The sequence below is a fragment of the Carassius auratus genome, chromosome 18 (assembly GCF_003368295.1).
Source record: "Carassius auratus strain Wakin chromosome 18, ASM336829v1, whole genome shotgun sequence".
Lineage (NCBI taxonomy): Eukaryota > Metazoa > Chordata > Actinopteri > Cypriniformes > Cyprinidae > Carassius > Carassius auratus.
The window spans coordinates 17,063,484-17,087,116 of record NC_039260.1 but is presented as its reverse complement, the minus strand read 5'-3'; the positions used below and the strand labels follow the sequence as shown (position 1 = coordinate 17,087,116).

Here is a 23,633-nt window from a genome sequence, read left to right as displayed (position 1 = left end):
CGACTCTGGCAAATCAGCTGTTCTCCCGTAGTAGACCGTTAAATTAGAACGTCACAAAGTAGCAGTTAAATTCGCGCAGGCGCAATACAACGCCAGAATGGCGTTGCCGTTCCACCAGAGGCTGTTGCTTAAAGTCCCTATCACCTCTTCGAATGCCGACTTCCCGGGAGCTCATAAAAACTGAAAACCTTCGCTTCACGTCTCAATAAGTCAGGCTCTGATTGGTTCTCTTCTCTCATGCAGTCTGTTCTTTTTTGCCGGTTCTTTTGCTCATTCCTCGCATCTCTCCCGTCTGCTGATTTGATTTTCGTCACAGTCTATTTTCGTCTCGTCCTTTATTCGTTGACGATAATGTCAATCAATTTAGTCATAGTTTTAGTCTCCATCAGTGCCTTCTATTTTAGTTTTCGTTTCGTTTTCGTCGGCAAAAATATATTCGTGACGAAAATAATGACGAAAATATTTAGTCAACGAAATTAACACTGATATCAATACAACGGAACGATCTCTGATCACAGTAAGTGGAAGTGGAATCACCGAAGGAGGACTGAAGGCAGAAGAAGATGGGCCGATCTTTGAGGGTTCTCAGAAGATTCGCGGATTCTCAGGCGAGTGTTGAGATAGAGTCTGTAAGCCATGTAATGACGAGATCAGACGGAGACTGAAGGTTGAGAGTGGGTATATAAGGGTGAGCAGTGATGAAGGATAGCAGGTGACGGTGATGAGGATGAAGAGATGCAGGTGATGACAATTAATATTCAGGGGATGACGAGCGAGTGGGTGGAGGGAGTGATGATGATGGTGGTGGAATCCTGACAGTACCCCCTCCTCCCGAGGCGGCTCTTGACGCTTGAGAAGAGGGGCATTGGCGACGGCGAGGCCTACCACGACCTCTGGGGGCAGGACGATCAGGATGGTCTGCATGAAACTGGGTGAGGAGGGTTGGGTCCAGAATGTCTTCGCGGGGTACCCATGAGCGTTCCTCGGGGCCATAATCCTCCCAGTCGACTAGATATTCCAGCCGGGGGCCTCGTCGCCGCGAATCCATGATGTTGCGGACACGGTAGATAGGCTCCTCTTCTACTGGAACGGGAGGAGGAGGTAAGTCCCTAGGTCCTGGATCTGAGGGAGGAGAAGTGACAGGATCAATGAAGGGTTTTAACAAGGAGACGTGAAATGAGGGTGAAAACTTGTAATGAGGTGGGAGGTTGAGCCTGTAAGTGACTTCATTCAGCTGCCTCTGCACGGTAAATGGTCCGATGTATCGGGGACTCAGCTTACGGCAGGGCAGGCGAAGGCGGATGTCTCGGGTTGAAAGCCACACCTTCTGACCCGGTTGGTACTGGGGAGGGTCTGTCCGTCGACGATCGGCTTGGGTCTTGTGCCTTCGCACTGCCTGTTGGAGGTGAACGTGAGCTGAGTCCCATACCCTCTCGCTCTGATGGAACCAATAGTCAACGGCTGGAACCTCCGAGGGCTCCCCAGACCAAGGGAATAGAGGAGGTTGAAAACCCAGGATACATTGAAAAGGAGTGAGCCCGGTGGTGGATTGCCTGAGAGAATTCTGGGCGTATTCAGCCCAGGGGAGGTAGCGGCTCCAGCTGTCCTGGTACTGGTGGCAATATGACCTGAGGTACCGTCCTATCTCCTGGATCTTCCGCTCAGTCTGGCCGTTCGTCTGAGGGTGGTATCCTGAGGATAGACTAACAGTTACCCCAAGTAGTCGGAAGAAGGCTTGCCATACCCGAGATATGAACTGCGGACCTCTATCCGATACTATATCTTCGGGAATTCCAAAATTTCTGAAAACATGGTGGAACAAAGCCTCCGCGGTCTCAAAGGCGGTAGGGAGTCCAGGTAAGGGGATCAGCTTGCAAGCCTTCGAGAACCGATCCACTGCTACTAGAATACAGGTGAAGTTGTTAGATTTAGGAAGGTCAGTCATGAAGTCTACACCTAGATGAGACCATGGACGACGGGGTATAGGAAGAGGTACGAGTTTACCCTCCGGGAGTTTTCTGGGAGTATTAGAGATGGCGCAGACTGAGCACCCTTGGACAAACCGGGAGACATCTTGGGAGATAGATGGCCACCAGTACCGTTGACTGAGGAGCGAGAGGGTACGCCTGCTACCTGGATGACCAGAGCCCGGAGCTGTATGAGCAGAGTCCAGAAGGGCGGTGCGGAATTGTTGAGGTACAAAGGTGAGCCCCTCTGGACCTCCCGGCGGAGCGGGATGGAGACGGTTTTCCTGGGATATCTGATCGTCTATGTCCCAGAGGATTGGACAGGCGAACACGGCTGGAGAGAGAATGGGTTCAGGGCGGTACTCCTCAGACAAGGAATGATGGAGGCGAGAGAGAGCGTCAGCTTTTCCATTCTTACAGCCGGGTCGGTAGGTAACAACGAAATCAAAACGGGTGAAGAAGAGAGCCCAGCGGGCCTGACGAGGATTGAGCCGCTTGGCTTCTTTGAGGTATTCCAGATTACGATGATCGGTGATTACTTGAAATTGGTGATTGGCTCCCTCCAGCCAATGCCTCCACTCTTCCAAGGCAAGCTTGATTGCAAGCAGTTCCCGATTTCCGATGTCATAGTTTCGCTCCGCCGGGGACAGCTTCTTGGAGAAGAAGGCACATGGATGGAGTCTGGAAGGTTCACCCTGCCGCTGGGAGAGGACTGCTCCTACTCCAGTAGAAGACGCATCAACCTCGACGACAAATGGCAGATCTGGATCAGGATGGGCGAGGACGGGAGCGGTTGAAAAGGCATCTTTTAATTGTTGGAAGGCTTGGATGGCTTCGGGAGAGAAGGATAGAGACTTGGTCTGGCCCTTCAAAGAGGAGGTCAGAGGAGCACAGATAATGCTGTAGTTATGGATGAATCTCCTGTAAAAGTTGGCAAATCCGAGGAATCTTTGAAGCTCTTTCACTGTAGTGGGCTGCGGCCAGTTCCGGATGGTATCCACCTTCCTCTGGTCCATTTGCACACCATGCTGATTTATGATATAGCCCAAAAACTGTACCGACGTGGTGTGAAATTCACATTTCTCCAATTTCAGGAATAAGTGATGGGCTCTCAATTTCTGCAGGACCAGAGTGACATGGCGTCTGTGTTCAGGAAGTGATGATGAATAGATGAGGATATCATCCAAGTAGACTACAACAAATCTATTGAGGTACTCTCGGAACACTTCATTCATATAATTCTGAAAGACTGCAGGGGCGTTGGATAGGCCGAACGGCATTACCCTGTACTCATAGTGGCCGGAAGGGGTGACGAAAGCAGTCTTCCACTCGTCACCCCGACGGATACGGATTAAGTTGTATGCACTGCGCAGATCCAACTTGGAGAATATACGGGCCCCACGTAGTTGTTCCAGGGCTGCTGGGACCAGAGGAAGGGGGTAGCGAAATTTGACCGTTTGGGAGTTGAGATGGCGGTAATCAATACACGGTCGCAAGCCTCCATCCTTTTTAGCCACGAAAAAGAAGCTGGAAGCGGCAGGTGAAACCGATGGTCGGATGAACTGCTGCTGAAGGGCTTCTTTCACATACTCCTCCATGGCCTTCTGTTCCGGGATGGAGAGAGGGTAGATACGGCCTTTAGGTAGAGTGGCTCCAGGTAGCAGGTCGATGGCGCAGTCCCATGGCCGATGGGGTGGTAACTTGGTCGCCAACTGCTTGCTGAACACATCCTGGAACCCCCTGTACTCAGCAGGAATCTCCACTTGATGCTGGACTTCTGGACTCTCAACTGAAGTCGAACAGACTGGGAGTTTGGGTTTGAGCACGGAGGACGAAGAAGAGGGAGAAGATAGGGCTTTCTTCTTGACTGGAGCTAGACAGGTATGTGTACAGTTTTCTCCCCAACGAAGAACCTCCCCGGATTTCCAGTCAATGGTGGGCTGATGTTGGATCAACCAGGGGCGTCCCAGGATGAGCTCAGCAGTAGACTCCTCCAGCACCAAGAATGAGATCTCTTCTGTGTGTAAACAGCCAATGCGGAGCGTTAATGTGGGAGAGACATGACTGATTCGACCTCGACCCAGCGGCTTTCCTTGGATGGTTTGAACTCTGAGCTCTTGAAGGCTGCGGTGCTTGCGGACGTTCAGTTTTTGGAGGAGCTGGGTTGAAATGAAGTTCCCCGCTGAACCGGAGTCGAGAAGGGCTTGCGCTGAGACACAGATATGCGGGGTTAGTAGATGAACCATGGTACGATTTAAAGATTCCACTTTAGGAGGGATCTGAATGGAGCTTACCGCAGAACGTTGAGGTCGAACAGGACAGGAGCAGATGAGGTGATTGTCGCTCCCGCAGTACAGACAGAGGTGAAGCTGGATACGACGCTGGCGCTCAGAAGGAGTGAGATGGGTGGAGTCCACTTGCATGGGCTCAGGTGCTGGAGGAGAAACAATGGGAATCAAGGACGGAGGACTGACAGCGGTAGACGGATTGTCACAGGCAGATAAGCGTTGTGAAACTCGAATGGTCTTCTGAATGAGGTTCTCAATTCCCATGGAGTCATCATAAACAACCAATAGCTGACGGATGTTCGGATTCAGGCCGTGGCGGAAAGCGGTAATCAGGGCCGACTCGTTCCAGCCACAGGATGCCGCCAGGGTGCGAAACTGGAGGGCATACGTACTGACAGAGGAGTTTCCTTGACGGAGATTGTAAAGCTGATCGTGAACTGAGAGATCTGAAACAGCCTGGCCAAAGACTTCCTTAAAATGAGACATGAAACCTGACAGGGACTTTAACACTGGGGAGTCTGAATTCCAAAGAGATTGTGCCCACTGGAGAGCTCTGCCAGAGAGTAGAGAAATAATAAAGGCCACCCGGGCGGAATCATCGGTAAACTGATGCGCTTGCATTTGGAAATATAGTGAAACCTGAAGCAAAAAACCGCTGCAATCCTCCTCCTCACCACTGAACGGCGCTGGTCGGGCCATGGGACTCGCAGAGGCAGCCGGCGAAGTAGCGGGTGTTTGCGGAAGTTGATGTTGGCGTGCAGAGTGAAGGATTGCTTCAGGGATGGCGGAAGGGTTGTCCGGTAAAGAAGAGAAGATTGACTGGCGCACTGCTCGCACTAGTTCGGCAAACGGGTCTTGAGATGGATTTCCCCCAGGCTCCGTAGGATTCTGCATCTTTGGTCTGATCTTCTGTCACAAACGAGACAGGAGGCAGACAGGATGGACCGTATGTGAGTTTTATTAGCAGAATGCTCTGAACCAGATGGGAATATCAGAGTGAGAGCGAGTATGGACCAATATCAATACAACGGAACGATCTCTGATCACAGTAAGTGGAAGTGGAATCACCGAAGGAGGACTGAAGGCAGAAGAAGATGGGCCGATCTTTGAGGGTTCTCAGAAGATTCGCGGATTCTCAGGCGAGTGTTGAGATAGAGTCTGTAAGCCATGTAATGACGAGATCAGACGGAGACTGAAGGTTGAGAGTGGGTATATAAGGGTGAGCAGTGATGAAGGATAGCAGGTGACGGTGATGAGGATGAAGAGATGCAGGTGATGACAATTAATATTCAGGGGATGACGAGCGAGTGGGTGGAGGGAGTGATGATGATGGTGGTGGAATCCTGACACTCACACACACACACATATATATATATATATATATATATATATATATATATATATATATATATATATATATATATATATATATATATATTAGTGCTGTCAAAATTCGATTAATCGACGCATTCGATTAATTTGAAATATTTAACGCGTTAAAAAAAAATAAAGCAATTAACGCGGTTGCAGTTTTTTTTATTTCCAGTTGTGGCCTATGTGTGTTCAACGTGCAAAGAAATATGGATAAGACCAAGGAAGGACTTTTAGACGGAAAGTTTCAGTATAAAACTCTGCCGGATTACTCTTCAGTCTGCCACAAGAAACATTACTCTTCATTTAGTCTGCCACAAGAAACAGCAACATTAAAATCATGAACTCAAATGTCATTGTTTAAAAAAAAAAAAAAAACAATGACTGTAACAGTGCGTAAATCAGACCTTTCTGTAACGCTAACGTTAATAAGCTTAAACGAAAATAACGAAATAATTGTGTAGCGGAGTATTTTTTGTACAAAGTGCCGCGAACTGTCAATCACTCCTGTACGCGTGCATCACTGTCCTACTCGCAGCTGCAGCAACTTGCGCTCTCTCTCTTCATCAAGCTTTAAAACAAAAAGGGGACAAAAAGATCATATTGTCTTTGTGCATAGGCTATAGATTAATTACATAAATGAATATCTAAATTTGTGCCTTGCCGTCTACGGTATTTTTTTAGAACTTAGAAAAAAGATGCTGCAGACAATGAACAGCCAGCGGGGGCTGCAGGACGACTCAACCTCCGCAGACAGTTTTTAATGTTTATCAGACAATAAATACTCAAGATTTTGCTTTGGTATAACTCACAACGAGTTTCACACACCTTCTCCGGCCACGTTGAGTTGTTGACACTTAACAGTGGGAAAAGCGACACATGCGCTATTCACTTGTATAACTTAAGGGTGAATGGGTAATGTAGTTTCTGCTCTGGGTGGGATGAATTAGGAAGCTTGCATTGTGAAGGGCGCTCTGAAAATCGGCAGTGCAGGTAAAAGATTAAAACCTCTATTAAAACAGATGTCCAAATGAGCATACCGGTACGCTACAAGCACGTTCTGGGCGCACGGAGAGGTGGCGGTACGCTCAAGAGCTATATTTGGAAGTGGCGGTACTGAGTACCGGTGCGTACTGGCCCACTTAAAGCACTGGCAATGACTATACTTTGGAATTTTTTTGCAGTCCACTTAGACTTCAACATGGAAATCATTTTTGTTTTTTATTGGCATTGATTGTTTTGAAATTCAAATGGTACTTACATGCCTGTGTTTTTATTTCTGTAATAAATATGGCTTTCAAGCCAACAGTTAATTTGGAGGATATTGATGGTTTATTGCAGGTATGTTGTTTACATGAGAAAATCTGTGTTACAAGTTAAACAAAAAAATTCCATTAAACAATCATATTTTGAATTTAAATAGTTTCTTTGTCTTGAGTTTACATTAATTATTTACATTTTACATTTACATATCCAAAAAGTTTCAGTCTTTTAATTGCGATTAATCGTGATTAATCGTGATTAATTTAAAAAAATTGTGCGATTAATTAGTTATTTTTTTAATTAGTTAATTGATTGACAGCACTAATATATATATATATATATATATATATATATATATATATATATATATATATATATATATATATATATATATATATATACTTTATAAGGTACACCTTTTCAATTGCTTGGTAACACACATTGCTAATCAGCCAATCACATGGCAGGAACTCAATGAATTTAGGCGTCTAGATGTGGTGAAGACGACTTAAACTGAGCATCAGAATGGGTAAGAAAGTGACTTTGAATGTGGAATGGTTGTTGGTGCCAGACAGGCTGGTCTGAGTATTTCAAAAACTGCTGATCTACTGGGATTTTCATGCACAACCATCTCTAGGGTTTACATATAGAAAATATCCAGTGAGCGGCCAAGGTAAGCAGAATACCATCTCTGAATGCACATTATGTCGAACCCTGAAGCAGATGGGCTACAGCAGCAGAAGTCTACACAGGGTGCTGCTCCTATCAGCTAAGAACAGAAAACGGAGGCTACGATTCACACAGTCTCACCAAAACTGGACAATAGAAGATTGGAGAAACATTCCCTGGTCTGATGAGTCTCGATTTCTGCTGCAACATTCAGAAGGTAGGGTCAGAATTTGGTGTAAAGAACATGAAAGCATGGATCCATAATGCCTTGTCTCAATGGTTCAGGCTGCTGGTGGTGTGTAATGGTGTGGGGGATATTTTCTGACTTCAGTTTACCTGTCTTCTGATGTCTACTTACAGCAGGATAATGTCAAATGTCAAAAAGGTAAAATCATCTCAGACTGTTTTCTTTAACATGACATTGAATTTGCTTTACTCAAATGGCCTCCACAGTCTCAATTCAATAAAGCATATTTTGGATGTGGTGGAACGGGATATTCGCATCATGGATGTGCAGCCGACAAACCTGCAGCAACTGCGTAATGCTATCATGTCAATATGTACCAAAATCTCTGAGGAATGTTTCCAACACTTTGTTGAATCTATGCCATGAATAATTAAGGCAGTTCTGAAGGCAAAAGTGGGTCCATCCGGTACTAGCAAGGTGTACCTAATAAAGTGGCCAGTGAGCGTGTGTGTGTGTGTGTGTTTATAATATATATATATATATATATATATATATGTAATATTTATTTGTTTACTTTTGTTATTTGTTTGTCTCTAATAGCACAACTTGTGGTTGCCTGAATCTCAGTGGCTTTGCTGAAAGACCAATGCAGAAGGTTTCATTCAGTTCGGTTCTCTTCACTTGATGAGCTGGGTGAAAGTCAATTATATATTATGTATGGGATGCATGTCTGTTATTTGCTTATGATGATGCTCAGTTATGATGGTGCATTTTAATATGTTGTTGTTCATTGACTAATATGATGTGTGATTCTTGGTAGTGTGCCCACGTGTGGTGGGATATTAGATTACTAATTATGAATGCTGACAATCTAATTAAACCTGTCAAGAATATTAACTCCCCGAAATAGAACAACTTAAAGAAAATATAAAAACCAACCAGCGTGTTTCAGGTTCCAAAGGAATGTATCTTATAACCTGATTCATTTACTAAATCAGAAACAAGACACATGCAGTGTATTTCAGTGTAGCCTTTACACGTTCACTGTTACAGTACAACTAACTCTGAACTGCGTGATTTGATAATAAAACAAATATTTTACTATTATTTTAGTGTTTTTAATTAAAACAATATTTACATCCTTTTAAGTTTTTAACTTTATTGAAACTTTATACTACACAAGCACCAGTGGTGTTTCATGATGTCTTTGACAGGTCACCATACTTAAAATATAAGCCAAACATGGCTTTTGATGAATAATTCACAAACAAATAATTTTAACCAAATATTTTGTTCAGTTTGGTTCTTTTGAATCTGCCCAGCACTGGAAACTACACTTCTTGAGTTAACTTTTACAGAGTTAACATTTTTTTCTTTACTATGTAAAATTTACCTTACATAGAATGAATTATAATGTCTTCGGTGCAAAGGAAATCATAAAGACTGACCCTGCCATTTGAGCTCAGTGAAAGCACTTTCTATATGTATTTGTATCAAAGCAATTCATCTGCTTTTCTGTTTTGACACTAATCACATAAAACCCTTCTTCTTCTGTTAAACCTCTACACAGATGGACATAAACAGCACACTGTCCCTCATGCCACTGCAAGGGTAAATCAGGCTACACGGCCTGACCTGCCCTGTGGCTCTGGAATATTTATCTATCCCAAGACATTTGTGTTTCCCCAAAGTGCTGATGTAAAATGCCCCTCATAGAATTCCGACTTTTCCCTCTCACTTAATGGATATAAACTGACAGAAGCAGTAACATAGAACATCTATATCTCCATCTATGTCCAGGTTAATATTTTTGTCATGACAACTCTCTGAAAGATTAGTGTTGTAATATACATGGCAATGTTAATGTGTTTGGTATTGGCGGAATAGATTTGCTGCGTGGCTGTTGCTGCTGCAGAGCAAGTACCGAGACTTACTACTGGCAGTACATCTACAGACATTCTGCTGTGATCATGTAAAAAATACTGCTGATGCACATATTACATATATAACTCACAAAATCACCCTATATCATCTATAAAGGTGGAGCTGTGAAAGGTGGAGGGTTTCTGAAGTGCGCTGCAACTGCTACAGCAAGCATTAGCCAAGTGTTTGAATGCTGAGCAGCAAGTTCATTCACTGCTGATGTGGAAAGACAACACGTTCTCACCCCCAACTCGTCATTTGATTTAATCACTGAAAATGATGCCGCTCCATTAACGCATTCACGTCTTATTCAAAAAGATACTGCCATAGCATGAAGCAATCATCACAAGACACATAAGAGCCAAGAATTTCACAACCAAGGCTGATGAAAGGCTTCTTATGGCAGCATTTTTTTGTTGTTGTTTAAATTTGCACACAAACTGCAGCACACAGGATGAGCTTTAAGGTGGATGGAGATGGTAATCACATCTATTACTGTCACAAATCAGTTATTTTGCCTCAGAAGACTTGGAATATTAATTACTTTTTAAATAAATTATCACTGTATTTGTATCTGCCTGTTATATCTTGTGTTTTATTGACAAATAGTAGCTTTAGGGGCAGGGGTTGGGTTAGGTGCTCATAAATGTGTAAATGGTGTAATATAAATAAAACTGTTTACTTTTTACTTTTAAAAATCCCACCCCAACATATATGTATCACGACTCACACACTAGGAACACAGGAACGAAGGAGCACAGAGACAAGGAATAAAGTAAATCACAGGGGTTTTATTAACGGCACGCTGGGGATCACAAGACGGGAGACATCAGGAGAACAGAATGACATTTAATAGCTGACGAAGAACTGGAGACAGAACACACTATAAATATACAGACACCAATGGGAAACACCTGGGAACAAATTAATAAACACGGCTGGAAACAATTCACACAACAAGGGCCGCATCAGGAAGGACCGTATAAGGTCAATGGAGTTACAAGAGGCGCAAAACACAAACAAAACATGATTCAGAGTTCAATATTACTGCCCTCTCCCAGAAGGCGCATCCCGTGCTGTACAACATCCAAAGGTGGAGGGGGGGTTGGCGCTCTGCAGGCCTCTAGGAGTAGGGTTACCAGATGAGAGGCCTCCAGAGCAGGTGTCAATGTGGATCTGGCAGCTCTGGGTGCCATGGAGGAATAGGGAACACAGGAGCCCATGGTGGTGCAGGCATTTCAGGAGGCCATAGCAGAGCTACCCCCCCCCCCAAAAAAAAAAAAATTAACTGGGGATTTGGAGCCTTCCCTGGACTTGACGGGAGATATGGAGCCCTTCCTGAGTGGGATCAGGAGCCCTTGCTGGGCTCTGTGGGCTATAATCGGGATCAAAGCCCTCCATGGGCTATTCTAAACACACACAAAACATGGACCAGAGTCTGACAATATGCAATGATAGCAATATTATTACCCAATATATAATTTAATCATGACAATAAAATTCACAATGCCTTTCGTGTTGGCATACTGATGCCAAGGGTTTCTTATTTGAAGCAATGTAGGACCCTGTACGCAGAAAAAGAAATATGCTAAAAGGGTACCCTGTGTGTCAAAAAATTATGCCAAAGGGTCCTGACCAAGTGTCAATATGTGATGAGTTGGGAGTGAGAATGTGTTGGAAAAGAACCAGTCAGCTGCACGATGTAAATAATGATGTGATTATATCAGAGTGAGTTAGAACAACCAGCGCCATCTATAGTTTCATGACAGAAATTTGAATTTAGCAACTACCTTGTTAGTGGAAAATAAATATTTTATTTTAAATGACATAATTTTTCAATTAATTTAATGTTCTTTGAGGGCCACTTATAATGTTAGCAGAATATCAGAATATGTTTGGTTAACGTCATGGCGTAGGAAAAAGAATTACACATTATCCATTAAAATAACAAAAACATTCACAGAAAAGCATGAGATTTGCTTACAGTTTGTGATGTAGCTGCTGTCAGATTCAATACAATTGGCTTCTTTCTGATTCGACTAAACTTTCTTTGCAAAGTCTCCATTACACTGTGCCTTTTCTACAAAGAAAATATGCAGTCAGTTGCTCCAGACAATCATACAATCCCATGCTGTACAGACTCTATAGCATCTCATCAAAAGGAATTTTCTTTTACTGTTCCAATTGTCTTGTTATTGGGAGTAGCTGAAGTGCATGGTGTACATCGAAATTGAATGGACTGCAAAGGTATCTTGTCTAAAGGATGTTGAGAGTTAATACACAGTATACATACAACATCTGTACTTGGGTAGCTTTGGAGAAGGCAAGCACATTCTCATTGGATTACCACCAGCATCTGTTCAGAACATTCATGTGGAGAATGTACTAAAATGGGATTATCTGTGACAATTTGAACAGATTACAGCATGTTTGACATGCTTGGTTTTATTTTCAGTGAACTGTAGGATATATTTCTGCATGTACCTTTTTTTCTCTACTGCTCAAATGAAGTAATTTAGCAGTTGGGAAATTACCTTTGTGTCCTTTGTGAAGAACTGCAAGTTTAATTGCTTTTCATGGGCAGGCAGATAAACTTCATGGGATTAGATTAAATGTAGCCCATCTCTGCCTTTCCTGTTGAAATTCTTATCCATGAAATGAAGAGCTGTGCTGGTGGTACACAACGGAGGCGTTAGTGTTTGGGTGTGAGAGATGCAGATGGTCGCTCGTCTTGCTTTCTTCCTCTGTGCTTGTCATGCTTTGCCAATGCTCGTTATTTATTAAATGGGTTTGGCTTGTAGAGTCTCAATCTTTGTTAGACTGGTTGGTTGAACCTCTATCACTATGCAAACGAATGCATTTATAAGAGAGAGGGATGTCAAGAAGATCTATGATTTGATTGCATTATATTTGTTACTGAAATATGCAATCAGTGCATGCTTTTAGATACAGGGTTTTATGGTACTTGTTATAAATGGCACACAATGACTTAAATTTAGCGTGAACCAAGTCAACAAAAAAAAACTAGCCTATTAGTCAAGGCTGTTTTGTTTTCACTGCTATTCACATGTATTACAACAATGCACATCATGTAAACTTTAAAATGTTTTTAATTTTACATTTTAACTACTAACTTTAAAAAAGATTAATAAATACAGTAATAAATGTATTGTTCATTGTTTGTTAATTAATACATTAACATTAACTAATGGAACCTTATTCTAAAGTGTTACCCTGTACAGTACTATTGTATATATATTGCACTACTGTATATGCGCAGCACTTTAAACTATACAGGGTTAGAAAAGGTTCATGCATTGTGTAAGAGACACCTACATTCAAAATGAAAATACTCACTCTCTCAGTATTTTAGAACAATTTGGCATTCTCACCTTTTCTCCTCCTACACACTGTACTCGAAATACCTTCGGAGCTGCATGTGCTAGCAAAGAGTCTCTGATATTAATAGATTATAGCCTATATTTTATTACACTTCATGAAGCAACAGAGCAAGAGCAAACTGACAATGGCCACTATAACGATTTGATAGTAAAAATAGACTGAATATAGGGTCAGAAAGTACACACATGATTCTTAAGTAGTAATAGTACTAATAGGTAATCTGTATGTAATCATGTAAATCTATAAAAAAAAAATGCAGTCTGGTTATATAAAGAAAATGTAGCTAATGTAGTGTAATTATGAGTAACTGTAACTGGTTGTTACTTAACGTAACTGTCACCTTCATGATGGGGGAAAAGCAACCCAGCACCCCTGAATTCCCCCTCAGATATAACAGATATGTGTTGGGATTCAGTGCAGTGGTCAAAGATATAGGTCTAACATTCTCACAGGATATCTGGCTGCTTCAGGCCAGTTCTCTCACTCAGCAAGGTACCAAAGTAGGCTAAAGTTCTGATAGAATTTTATTTTATTTTATTTAGGTCAGTGTACTGTGGCACAGATTCTACTCTGCTGATGTGCAGTCCCTTCATGGGAGAGTCTCTCTGCTGGGTTCAAGGTTGAGCTAGTTTCCACCACTAATCTGTACTTTGCTTTCTGATCCAGTTGTCTAACCCTCAGAGTAATTTGAGTAATGCACTACTATTATTGTGCACATTAGTGATAGTAATATGAACAAACCCCTAAATTTAAAAGGGATAATTCACCCCCCAAAATTATTTTGTCATCATTTACTCAGTTGTACCAGACACTACCAAAATAGCTGAATTTCTTTACTTTGATATATTAGCAAAGATAGCCTAAACATTCCCCAACCTTCTTCAAAAAGAGAAAACTCTTGCAAAAGACTTTTTGTTCATTACTCTGATCTTTGTATTGATTTCCATAGTGATAATTATTCATTTAATATTTAGCTGACAAAAAAAAAAAAAAAAAAAAAAAAATTACCAAAAAGGTACCAGCTCAGATTTTCAACCATTAGTCAACTTTTATAGTTAGCCTCATATCTTGAATTTTGGGAACATTTTTGCCTCAAGCCCCCATTATTATTATTTGTTGACCCTAGCTTGTATAGAACCGCATAAAGCTTTAAGCCTGAATACCGTAGAGTCAGCAAGTCATTCCACTGGTTTAAATGACTCCGGTATGGATATGTCAGATTCTTTTAATGATCACTAGTCACCAAGACTCAGTGGGGGCCTTTTCAGACAGATCCATTTTTAAAAAGTTAAAGTTCAGCATGCTCTCTTGTCTTGTGAGCCTTGACTCGTGAAAGAGTGATTTAAAACATGGAGATCAAAGGATACAGGACCCATATATACAGTTTAGTCTCTTATAGCTTTATTTTTAATAACAGCTGAGCATAGCTTTTACTTATCTGCTGACTGAGTTAGCTATCAGTCTACTGCCTCCTGTTTTCCCATTGTAGAGATTTGGGGTTATGGAGTTTATGAGTGTGTGTGATCTGTTATTGAAAGACTAAACTACAGGGTCTCAATGCTTGCATGGTTTCTTAGTAAATGAAGATGATGATATATGGGAGAAATCCTTCTCGTTCATTAGTTCTTTTTCAAGCCAGCAAGCTTGCCCTCCCTAAAGTAATATGGAAGGGATTATGTGTGAGATAGAAAGGCTTGACGGTGGAAAACAGATTTACTGAAATAAAGATTTATTGCTCAGAGGTTGCTGTTTTATTACTTAATAGAGTTCTCAGATATATTTCAATGACAAGGCCAGAATTCTCCAAGTGGGTGAACCTTGGTGAAATAAGGTGGACCTCTATTCATTGTCTCCTTCACAAGCTACTTTGAAACTGCAACTTGAGAAGTGGTTGCATTATTATGTTATTAGCCATGATATTAATTATTCAGAGCCATAGTTTTCTGGTAGTCTACTGACTACTAATACTGCCTAGTTTAATGTCATACAGTCCTGCTCAAGACTAAAAAAATGAGTTAAAAGATATAGATAAGTAAAATAATTAGACTGTGTGGTTATTTGCCGCAAATTGCAGTGATATTTGCGCTACACTGTTGGCAAAAACATTACTAGTTACTAGAATCTGCAAGCAGCTGAACTATTGTTTATGCTACTTAAACTAGTGTTTAGTCACCACCAGACTATAAACTTACACCTTTAAGGTAACTTTACTATACTTTACTTTAAAGTAAAACTTCCTTGTTATCATTTTACTCTGCAGATTAGGCCGGAGCAGGAGGATAGGTGGGCATTTCTGAGCCCCTGGGCTCTCAGGGCTGGTGTGTGCTACCCACACATACCAAATCACGACTCCCAGTGCTGGGAGTGCATCATACAGAGGAACGACAGACAACATTATAAATACAGGGTTAAATGAGGGGAATAGGCAAGACACACCTGAACCAAATGAACATAATCAAATGAGGGAGAAACAGGGTCATGGGGAGAAAACACAATGAAGCTGGTCCATATTCCTGACAGATTGGTATGACAGTACATTCATACCTTGAACATGTATTAAATAGCAGAGATTTTGCTATCCACTTTGAATTTATTTATGTATTTCACAATTGTGATGTATCAAATACTGTTTTTGACTCCAAAAAGGTAAGCATGCAATATCAGCACTTTGATTTTATAGGCACTGTTTGAAGTGGTGAACATGATATAAGACTTATATTTATACTGTGGTGGGCAGGACTTTCTTTTATTTACTGGTGTGACAAACAAACATGGAAAAATTGCGATGATGAATAACATGTTATTAATAGGGTTAGCAGTGTTTAGTCATTTATGCTTGCTGAGGAAAGTGGCAATTTGCTGCAGTAATACAGAACTGACATTGAGTTCATTGTTGTCCAGAAGAAATCTGCTGAGCTATTAAAAATATCTCATTTGTCATGATTCTCTCCTGTGTATTTTATCCTTTCCAGAAACTGAAACTTTTAAGAATTTATTTTTCGTTAGCGAGTGTAGGGTGTTATAAACTGAAGCGAAAAAAGAACATACACCCCACAGGGAAATGGAGAATTGTGTCAGCTAATGGTGTGTGAAGTATGGGACAGAAGGACACTATGACCTTCACTGTTTCTCCCCCTATGTAACAAACAATAGAACCTTTTGGGCTGATTGCATAACCGCCAGCCCAAGCTCTCTAGTCTGGTCTTTTAGCACCTACAGGTGTCCTCTAGAGAGATACACAGAAAGCAGATAGAAACCTGGAAAGATATTCCACTATAACATCTCCTTTAAAAGGAATAGTTCATCAAAAATGAATTCTCTTGGCCATCCAATATGAAGATAAGTTTTTTCTTCTTTAGAACAGATCTGGAGCAATTTAGCATTATATCAATTGTGCTGCATCTACATTCATCCGAATACATTTGAAAAATGCATTTTCATTTTAAAACACACTCCATCCACACTTGGTAATATGTGTTTTCATTTTAAAACACACTCCATCCACACTTGGTAATATGTGTTTTCAAGTATTTTCCAAAAGTTTGTCATTTACACTGAAACATCAGAAAACGTTCAATTTGCTCAACTGCACATGTGTAAAGCTTAAAAAAATTTCATGGAGACAAAACAGATGGAACAGTTTTCATGCAATTCTTCTGACAGGATAATTTTTTAGGAAAATAACTCATCCAGGTTGCACTCACTCACAAATGTATGTCTGATGTAAAACGCAACTGCCCTCATGTTTTTATACAGAGCCTCGTACATGACTTGCAGGAAAAAATAGTAGGCTAAATTTTGCGCAAGATTTACTAATTCGTTCCCACAATTTGCTAAATCATGCGCACGATTTAGCAAATCGAGGGAACGCAATAGTAATAGTGTGCACGTTTGAGTACACTGAGGGAAGGAATTAGTAAATCGTGCGCACAATATATTTATTTTTTTCTTGCATGTCATGCGTGGGGCTCTGTATTTTTCTGCAAGCTGCACTCACAAGCAAATTTTCTGTTATCTTTACAGGACTGTGATATGAAGAGTGTATGAAGTGACACATCTGTAGCAATAGTGCACATAACCAGAGACAATTTATAAGAGACATGCCACTTCCTCAATCCTCAATACAACTATATAAGGAAAACACGTAACGGTAAAGATGGCGGTTGTATGCACATGTGTAGCCCCTCCCGCTGGAAAGCCAATCATCTGCTTATAACAGTCAAGCCGTGAAAGATTTAAGCCTATCATCTGGTTCCACTGACGCATGCGCACAGTTGAGGAACCCTTGCAAATGCGTAGTAAAAGTATAACCTGTGGGGAAAAAGGCATTTTAAACCTTATTTTGGGGCGAAGTCATCAAAAATGTTCAGCGATTTTTAATCATATTTTTCTGCTGTTTCTATGTAGTGTGTAGTTTTTATGTCCCTTTGACCACTGAAAATGCAGTTCAGACTCTATGCCCATTAATTTAGATAGGAGCCTGGTCTTGTTAGTCTGAAATATCTGCCCGGAGGCGTTGCCAAGATGTTGCCGAGTGGCACGACGTGCCTAAAACGACTTTGACATCATGGCCATAGCTGGGGTCAGTGGGGCCCCAGTGAAGGTTGTATCAGTGGGCCCTGTTTGAAATTGTTTAATTTTTATGTTCGTTCATTTTTATTTATTTCTTCTATTTACACAGTGTTTTAGTTTTTTTCAAGTTTGTAGGTGTCAAGGTACAGAAACCAAGTAATTAAATCTAAAATAGCACTGGATAGTTTTCATTGTAAAAATGTTATATACAATCAAACCAAAATTTATTGAGACACCTTCAACATTTCTCACATTATTACAGTTTATTTGCTATCGCTTGTAAAATGTTTATAAAATATGACAAGAACTTAGAGTTAAACTGTGTCAGAAAAAAATAATCTTGATAATGCCATAACTTTGATAGAAATGTATGTAATGGATTACAATCAACCAAAACGTCAAAAACTGTTATTATGACAATATTTACACAACTAGCAATACCAAGCAATGCTTAATTTTGTTCAGACTGTGGTGTGAAAAGGTTGCATTAGCAATTCAGAGAGAAAACAAAAAAACCTTAGCAATACATGGTGCTTTATAAGGTGCTGAATAATTTTTGGTCCCAGTTTTATATAGATAGATAGATAGATAGATAGATAGATAGATAGATAGATAGATAGATAGATAGATAGATAGATAGATAGATAGATAGATATACAAGTTTGATCAATTTCACTAGTAGTTCACTGTATGAAGATTCTTTGGGTATAATATGTCACAGCTCGCTTAATTTTGCTTTATTCACTTACATGAATGTATTATAGTGTCCTGTACCTACTAAGAAGAGAAACATCATTCAATTTAGTATGTAATTAAACTAATATTACTAATTTATTTCATAAATTTAACTATACTAATTTTCACAATTGGTTATTAATGCCACACACACATACCTAGTGCCTTTAGACTTAAAAGACGAAAGTAATAAATGTTACAGCCATATTATCATGGAACTGTTCAGTCTATTATTGATTTTGATTTCCACTTCACTTTTATCCAAAGAGACAGAACTATTTGCACTGTATTAACAGTGGGACAATCTTCATACAATATTATAACCTAGAAATAATTTAAAGGGGTCACTTGCAGGCCTCAGCAGCATGAATTATGTGCCCAGCCACATTTGTTTCAAATATTATTCTAATTAACAGTGAGTGGTGGTTTCAGACATTAGTGTCGCACTGACTCTTATTCTGCCCTGCCGAAAGAATGAAAAGACCGAGCTGAAGGCGGAGCGATTCGACCAATCAGATGAAAGCAGCGTTTCAGCTAAATGGAAAAATGAATAAACGAGCCATTTTTCCATTTATCGTTATTGAATTCTAAATAGGAAATGATGGGCTTTGGTTCTACTAGCGATTTTAATGGAGATTTAATTGAGCGAGCGTGTGTCAAGAGTTGAGCGCGAACAGTATTAAAAGGTTGAGAGAGAGAGAGGGGGACGTGACAGGAGCGCAGAGAATATGTTTGTGAGAGAGCACCTGAGTAAATTGCGTGAGAGGGTTATTACTGCACGTTAATATAGATAATAGAAAACAAGCAAATGCATTTATTGAACACGGAATCGTTTTTTCTTTGCTCAAGCGAATTTTGTTTTTGCGATTGTTAATTTCTGTTCAAAATATAATGTAATGTGCTTGCAAAACATAATTCTCTGTGCTCAAAACGTACAATTACTCACTCAGGATTGTAGCACAAAAATAACGCCATATGAGACGCGGCTCTCTCTCTGCATGCGCACGGAACACAGCGCGCGAGTAACCAGCTTTAAATCGACAAGTGGTAAGGCTTAAAAACACGTGAAAAAGATATGCTTTCGTGACGATTCGCAGCAGTGGCCTGTCAACTGTACTGAGCATATTTTTAGGCTGGCCTCAGCCAGTCGGTTGAGATCTTTGGGGGCCCCACCTCAGCCGTGGGCCCCTATAATCGTCACCACCTTTCACCCCACTAGCGACGGCCCTGTTTGACATAACAGGCAAAATACCGTTATACTGTACACAATTATTGGTACTATATGTGTCAGATGACTAAACGTGTCATTGTTTTCAAAAGCCTTCATTTTCACAGTCCACACTACAATGCGAAAAGGATTGTATTATTACACTTTGGAAATATTTTTCAAAAAGCTTAGTTTTTCTTTGACAAAAACACCATCTCAGTGTGGACAGAAGGCCAAAATGTACAAATACAAAATGTATTAGTGTATTGTAGACTAAGGCCTTGCTCACAAATGCATCATTTACAGTGAATAGGTGCTGTCAAAGTGACATTATTATTATGACATCATTAGTTATTTTTTTTTAGACATTCAGTAATGTTCAGCCATTAACTTGTTGCAAATGAGCCATTTTTTTTTTTCGTAGGCTTATAGAAGAGACTGTTGTTTGCTTAATGGTAATTTAAGCACAGAAATAGCATGATTGATGCCAGATGTGTTCATCCCAATAATCATGCTGTCTTTACTGTCAAACTCTCTTCCCCTTTTGAGTCACATTATGCTACCTTATAACTATGCACAATACTATCTAGGCACAGAAACAGTTTCAATATATACATATATGTGTCTATTGAATATTTATATTAATAATGTGATGATGATATTGAGTGTTGAATGGCAGAATCAGATTATTGATTTATTGACTAACTGTTGTTCATAGAAACGTTGTATCTATTTAAGGTTCTGTCACAGCACCACTCAGCGTTAATTCTGAGAATTAAATGGAGTTAATTGTTGGGTAATTAAAGGACAAGGTTTAATAAGAGTGATTAACTGACACCCTTTCATCTTCTGAAACCCTCTGTGAACTGGTGATCAAGCAGGAATAAGCAGCCAGACAATTTCATGCCACTTTGTATGGAGTCAGAATGATCTCTAAATGGATTAATAGGTCTAGAGTGAGAAAATATGAAACATAAATTAAACAAATACATAAGTGTGCTTTCCCTTTTTTTTCTGATGCACATGCAGTATATAATATATGTAAATATTTATCAGGTAAATGCATTTTTAAATCATCATAAATATCTGTTGATATCTAATGTTTTGTTCTATCTCATGTGTTGTTGATATCTAATGTATCTTGCTTGTGTGCCTGTTAGAGACATAAACTGTATTTTCACTATTTCAGTATAGCACTTTCTCCATTTTTTATTTTTCATTGTTTTTCTCAGTAGAAGAATAGGACTGTCAGAAGGGAGAAACACAGCCTCTCTATGTGTAAATCTTCACTGTACCACTAAACGACATACAAAATAAGGCTGAGAGGTATATAAACAGGTATTTTGGTTACAGATATATTTTCAAACAATATTTATATATATAAGCAGAGACACCGGTTTGGTAAATGCATATATATATAAGTATTGGAGGACATGTTGATAAGGGAAAAGTGCACATCCAACATGAAATTGCTTTACATTAAGCATTTAAAAAAAAAAAAAAAAACATGATTTGTCTTTCTGAATCATTAAAATATTGGTGTCCAAGACACTGCGAGCCAGGAGACTGTAATGGCTGTTCAGATGATCTCAACATTTAACCCATTTCATAGAAAATACAAAGATCTATGACTATATCGTATAGCATATACATTTACATTTACAGACATATGATTTTTGGTCTAAGTCATCCAGCCCTCATATAAAGGACTGCTGACGTTATGCATCACAGCTCTCACTGGATTTGGATGGTATTGTATTTATTAACTAATCATTGCTTTATTTTTACAGAATTTCTGTCAGTCATTTGTGCCATAATTGTATGCAGAGGAACCTGTCAATTCAGCATGCTGTATGTGAAGCAGTTCATTTTGCTAGAGTCAGGAATTTATAAACAACTACTTTACACAAGTGTGTTGAATATGTAGAGTTTGCAGATTCCTGTGAATGAATCATAGTGACAGGAGAAAATGGTAAAGAAGTTATTGTGGATGGGTGCCAGCAAAATTATTTGAAGGGTCTCTGTTCAGTCAGCATATAAATGTGAATTTTATATCAGTCATTCATCTTTAAGCATTTATTATATAGTGACACGCATATGTTTGGTCACTTGGTTACTAGTGATCCAAACATTAGACGTTGCTTTGAATAATACATTTTACATGCATATTATATTTTCATTATACAACGTGTCATTATAAAATATAACTGCTCTGAATATTTATTATACCAAATAGATTGACTAAATTTATTATTATTATTATTATTATTATTATTATTATTATTATTATTTTAATGTGGTTCCAAACTAATGATAGCTGAGAAAGTTGTTTAAATTATGACTGAGTGTTGAAAAAAGTATTGGCAAAAGAATGTTGAGAGCTGTAATTTTGAGTGCCTCCATCTCCTCCAGGAAACAAATTCTGAATAACAGATTGAAATTACAGTGTAGCAAAGTTTTCCTCAAAATGAACGAACTGTGATTCTAAAAATAGAAAAGAATGGACTGCGCTGGGATACGTTTATAATATTCTCTTTCTTTCTTTTTAGATGACTTGAATCATGAAGCTTCTGGATCATTTCTGGATGCAACCACATCACCCTCCTCAACCCATTTGTTTGGCGGCTTCCATATGACAGACTGGAATCCAGCTTCTGTAGTCCAATCAGATCCCACAGGCTCATCAAAGGGTAGCAGGGAACAACCTGCATTTTCCTCTGTACTCACATTACTTGCCAGCACAGCCCAAAAGCCTCCCAATCTCTCGTCAAAAGTTGTTGCACGTGACAATGAAACACATCAATGGCCTTCAAATGGATCTTTGGAACGAGTGGAGCCATTTACTCTTCCATCGTCTGTGCTGGTCAGCAACCAATCCAACAACTCAGGTTTGTTCCCAGAATGCAACATAACCTGCTATTACTATATCTTGCAGTTAATTTAGATGTCATTTGGGTTTGTACAGACTACCCTTTTGAAAGTTGGTTTGAGATGGTTTAAGCTGATCCTTAGTTGGTCATGAGATGGTTTAAGCTGGTCCTGAGCTGGTTGTAAGGGTTCAACAGCTAGTCAATCATGGGTAAATTATTCCTTAAACAATTTCTTAAAATGAGTAGGCATGCAAGCCCTGCTGTCAACATCAAATTGGCCATCATTTCCATCATCACATGAATCATGGGTATTGTCCAAAAATCGTGTCCAAATACCCCTCCTCAAAGCATTTCAAAACTAAATAGGCTCAGCAGGCTATTTTATAATTTTTGCCTTTCTTAGAACACAATGAAGCACTAACAACTTCGAAACAGTCCTGCAAACTGTTTTGAAGCTTATGTAACAGCTTTTCAATGTTTTTTAAAACCTTCGGTTTTTCAAAGCTGTTTGAACAGCCACTGGGCACTATGTCACAAATCACACATTATTGCTTCATCTCAGGAGCTCTTTCTGTGCTGTAGCAGTTTACTTAGAACCCATTCAACAGGCCCAGAGCACTAAACATTCCCCAGTGTTTAACAAAGGAATCCCCAAAAATGGCATCCACTGTACAGCTTTGCTACTCTCAACACTTCCCCACACACAGTGATGTAAGTCAATTGCCTCATTGTTGGATCCCACTGAACACAGGAATGTAAGTAAAATGGAACAATGCAAAGCTGTACCAAATTAATTGATATTTACATTCAAGCCATTTAATGGACTTATTCAGAATATTTATAGTAAATCAAACATAGGGAAGTGCTGGTTTGTTTGTTTCTTGTTGCCATGGTAATAGATTTGAACATGGTTTAAAGGGTTCATGAACTGCCTTTTTCTTATTATTTTTTTTTCCGTTCTCTGAGGTACACTCAGTACACTCTGAGGTACACCCCCCCCCCCAATGGAAAAATGGAACTTCATTAAAAATAAAAGTTAATCCACTCTTTCCTAATGCTGGGATCAGAAGGAAGGCAATACAAAGACTGTTTTTCCACAATTTGGCACTGCACAGTGTCTTGTTGTCTTTTAATGACAACAGGCACTTTTAATGTTTCAGCATAAACATTTCTTGCTAT

General features: G+C 39.9%; 1 protein-coding gene across 2 annotated transcripts in view; it reads left to right on the top strand.

The window, feature by feature from the left end:
* kiaa1549lb (KIAA1549-like b) overlaps positions 1-23,633 on the top strand; it is a 99,952-nt gene that overhangs the window by 15,809 nt on the left and 60,510 nt on the right. For both annotated transcript variants that reach the window (XM_026287805.1, XM_026287806.1), the window contains exon 2: positions 22,134-22,472. In XM_026287805.1, coding sequence (XP_026143590.1) covers positions 22,134-22,472 — 339 coding nt within the window. The remainder of the gene's footprint in view (positions 1-22,133; positions 22,473-23,633) is intronic.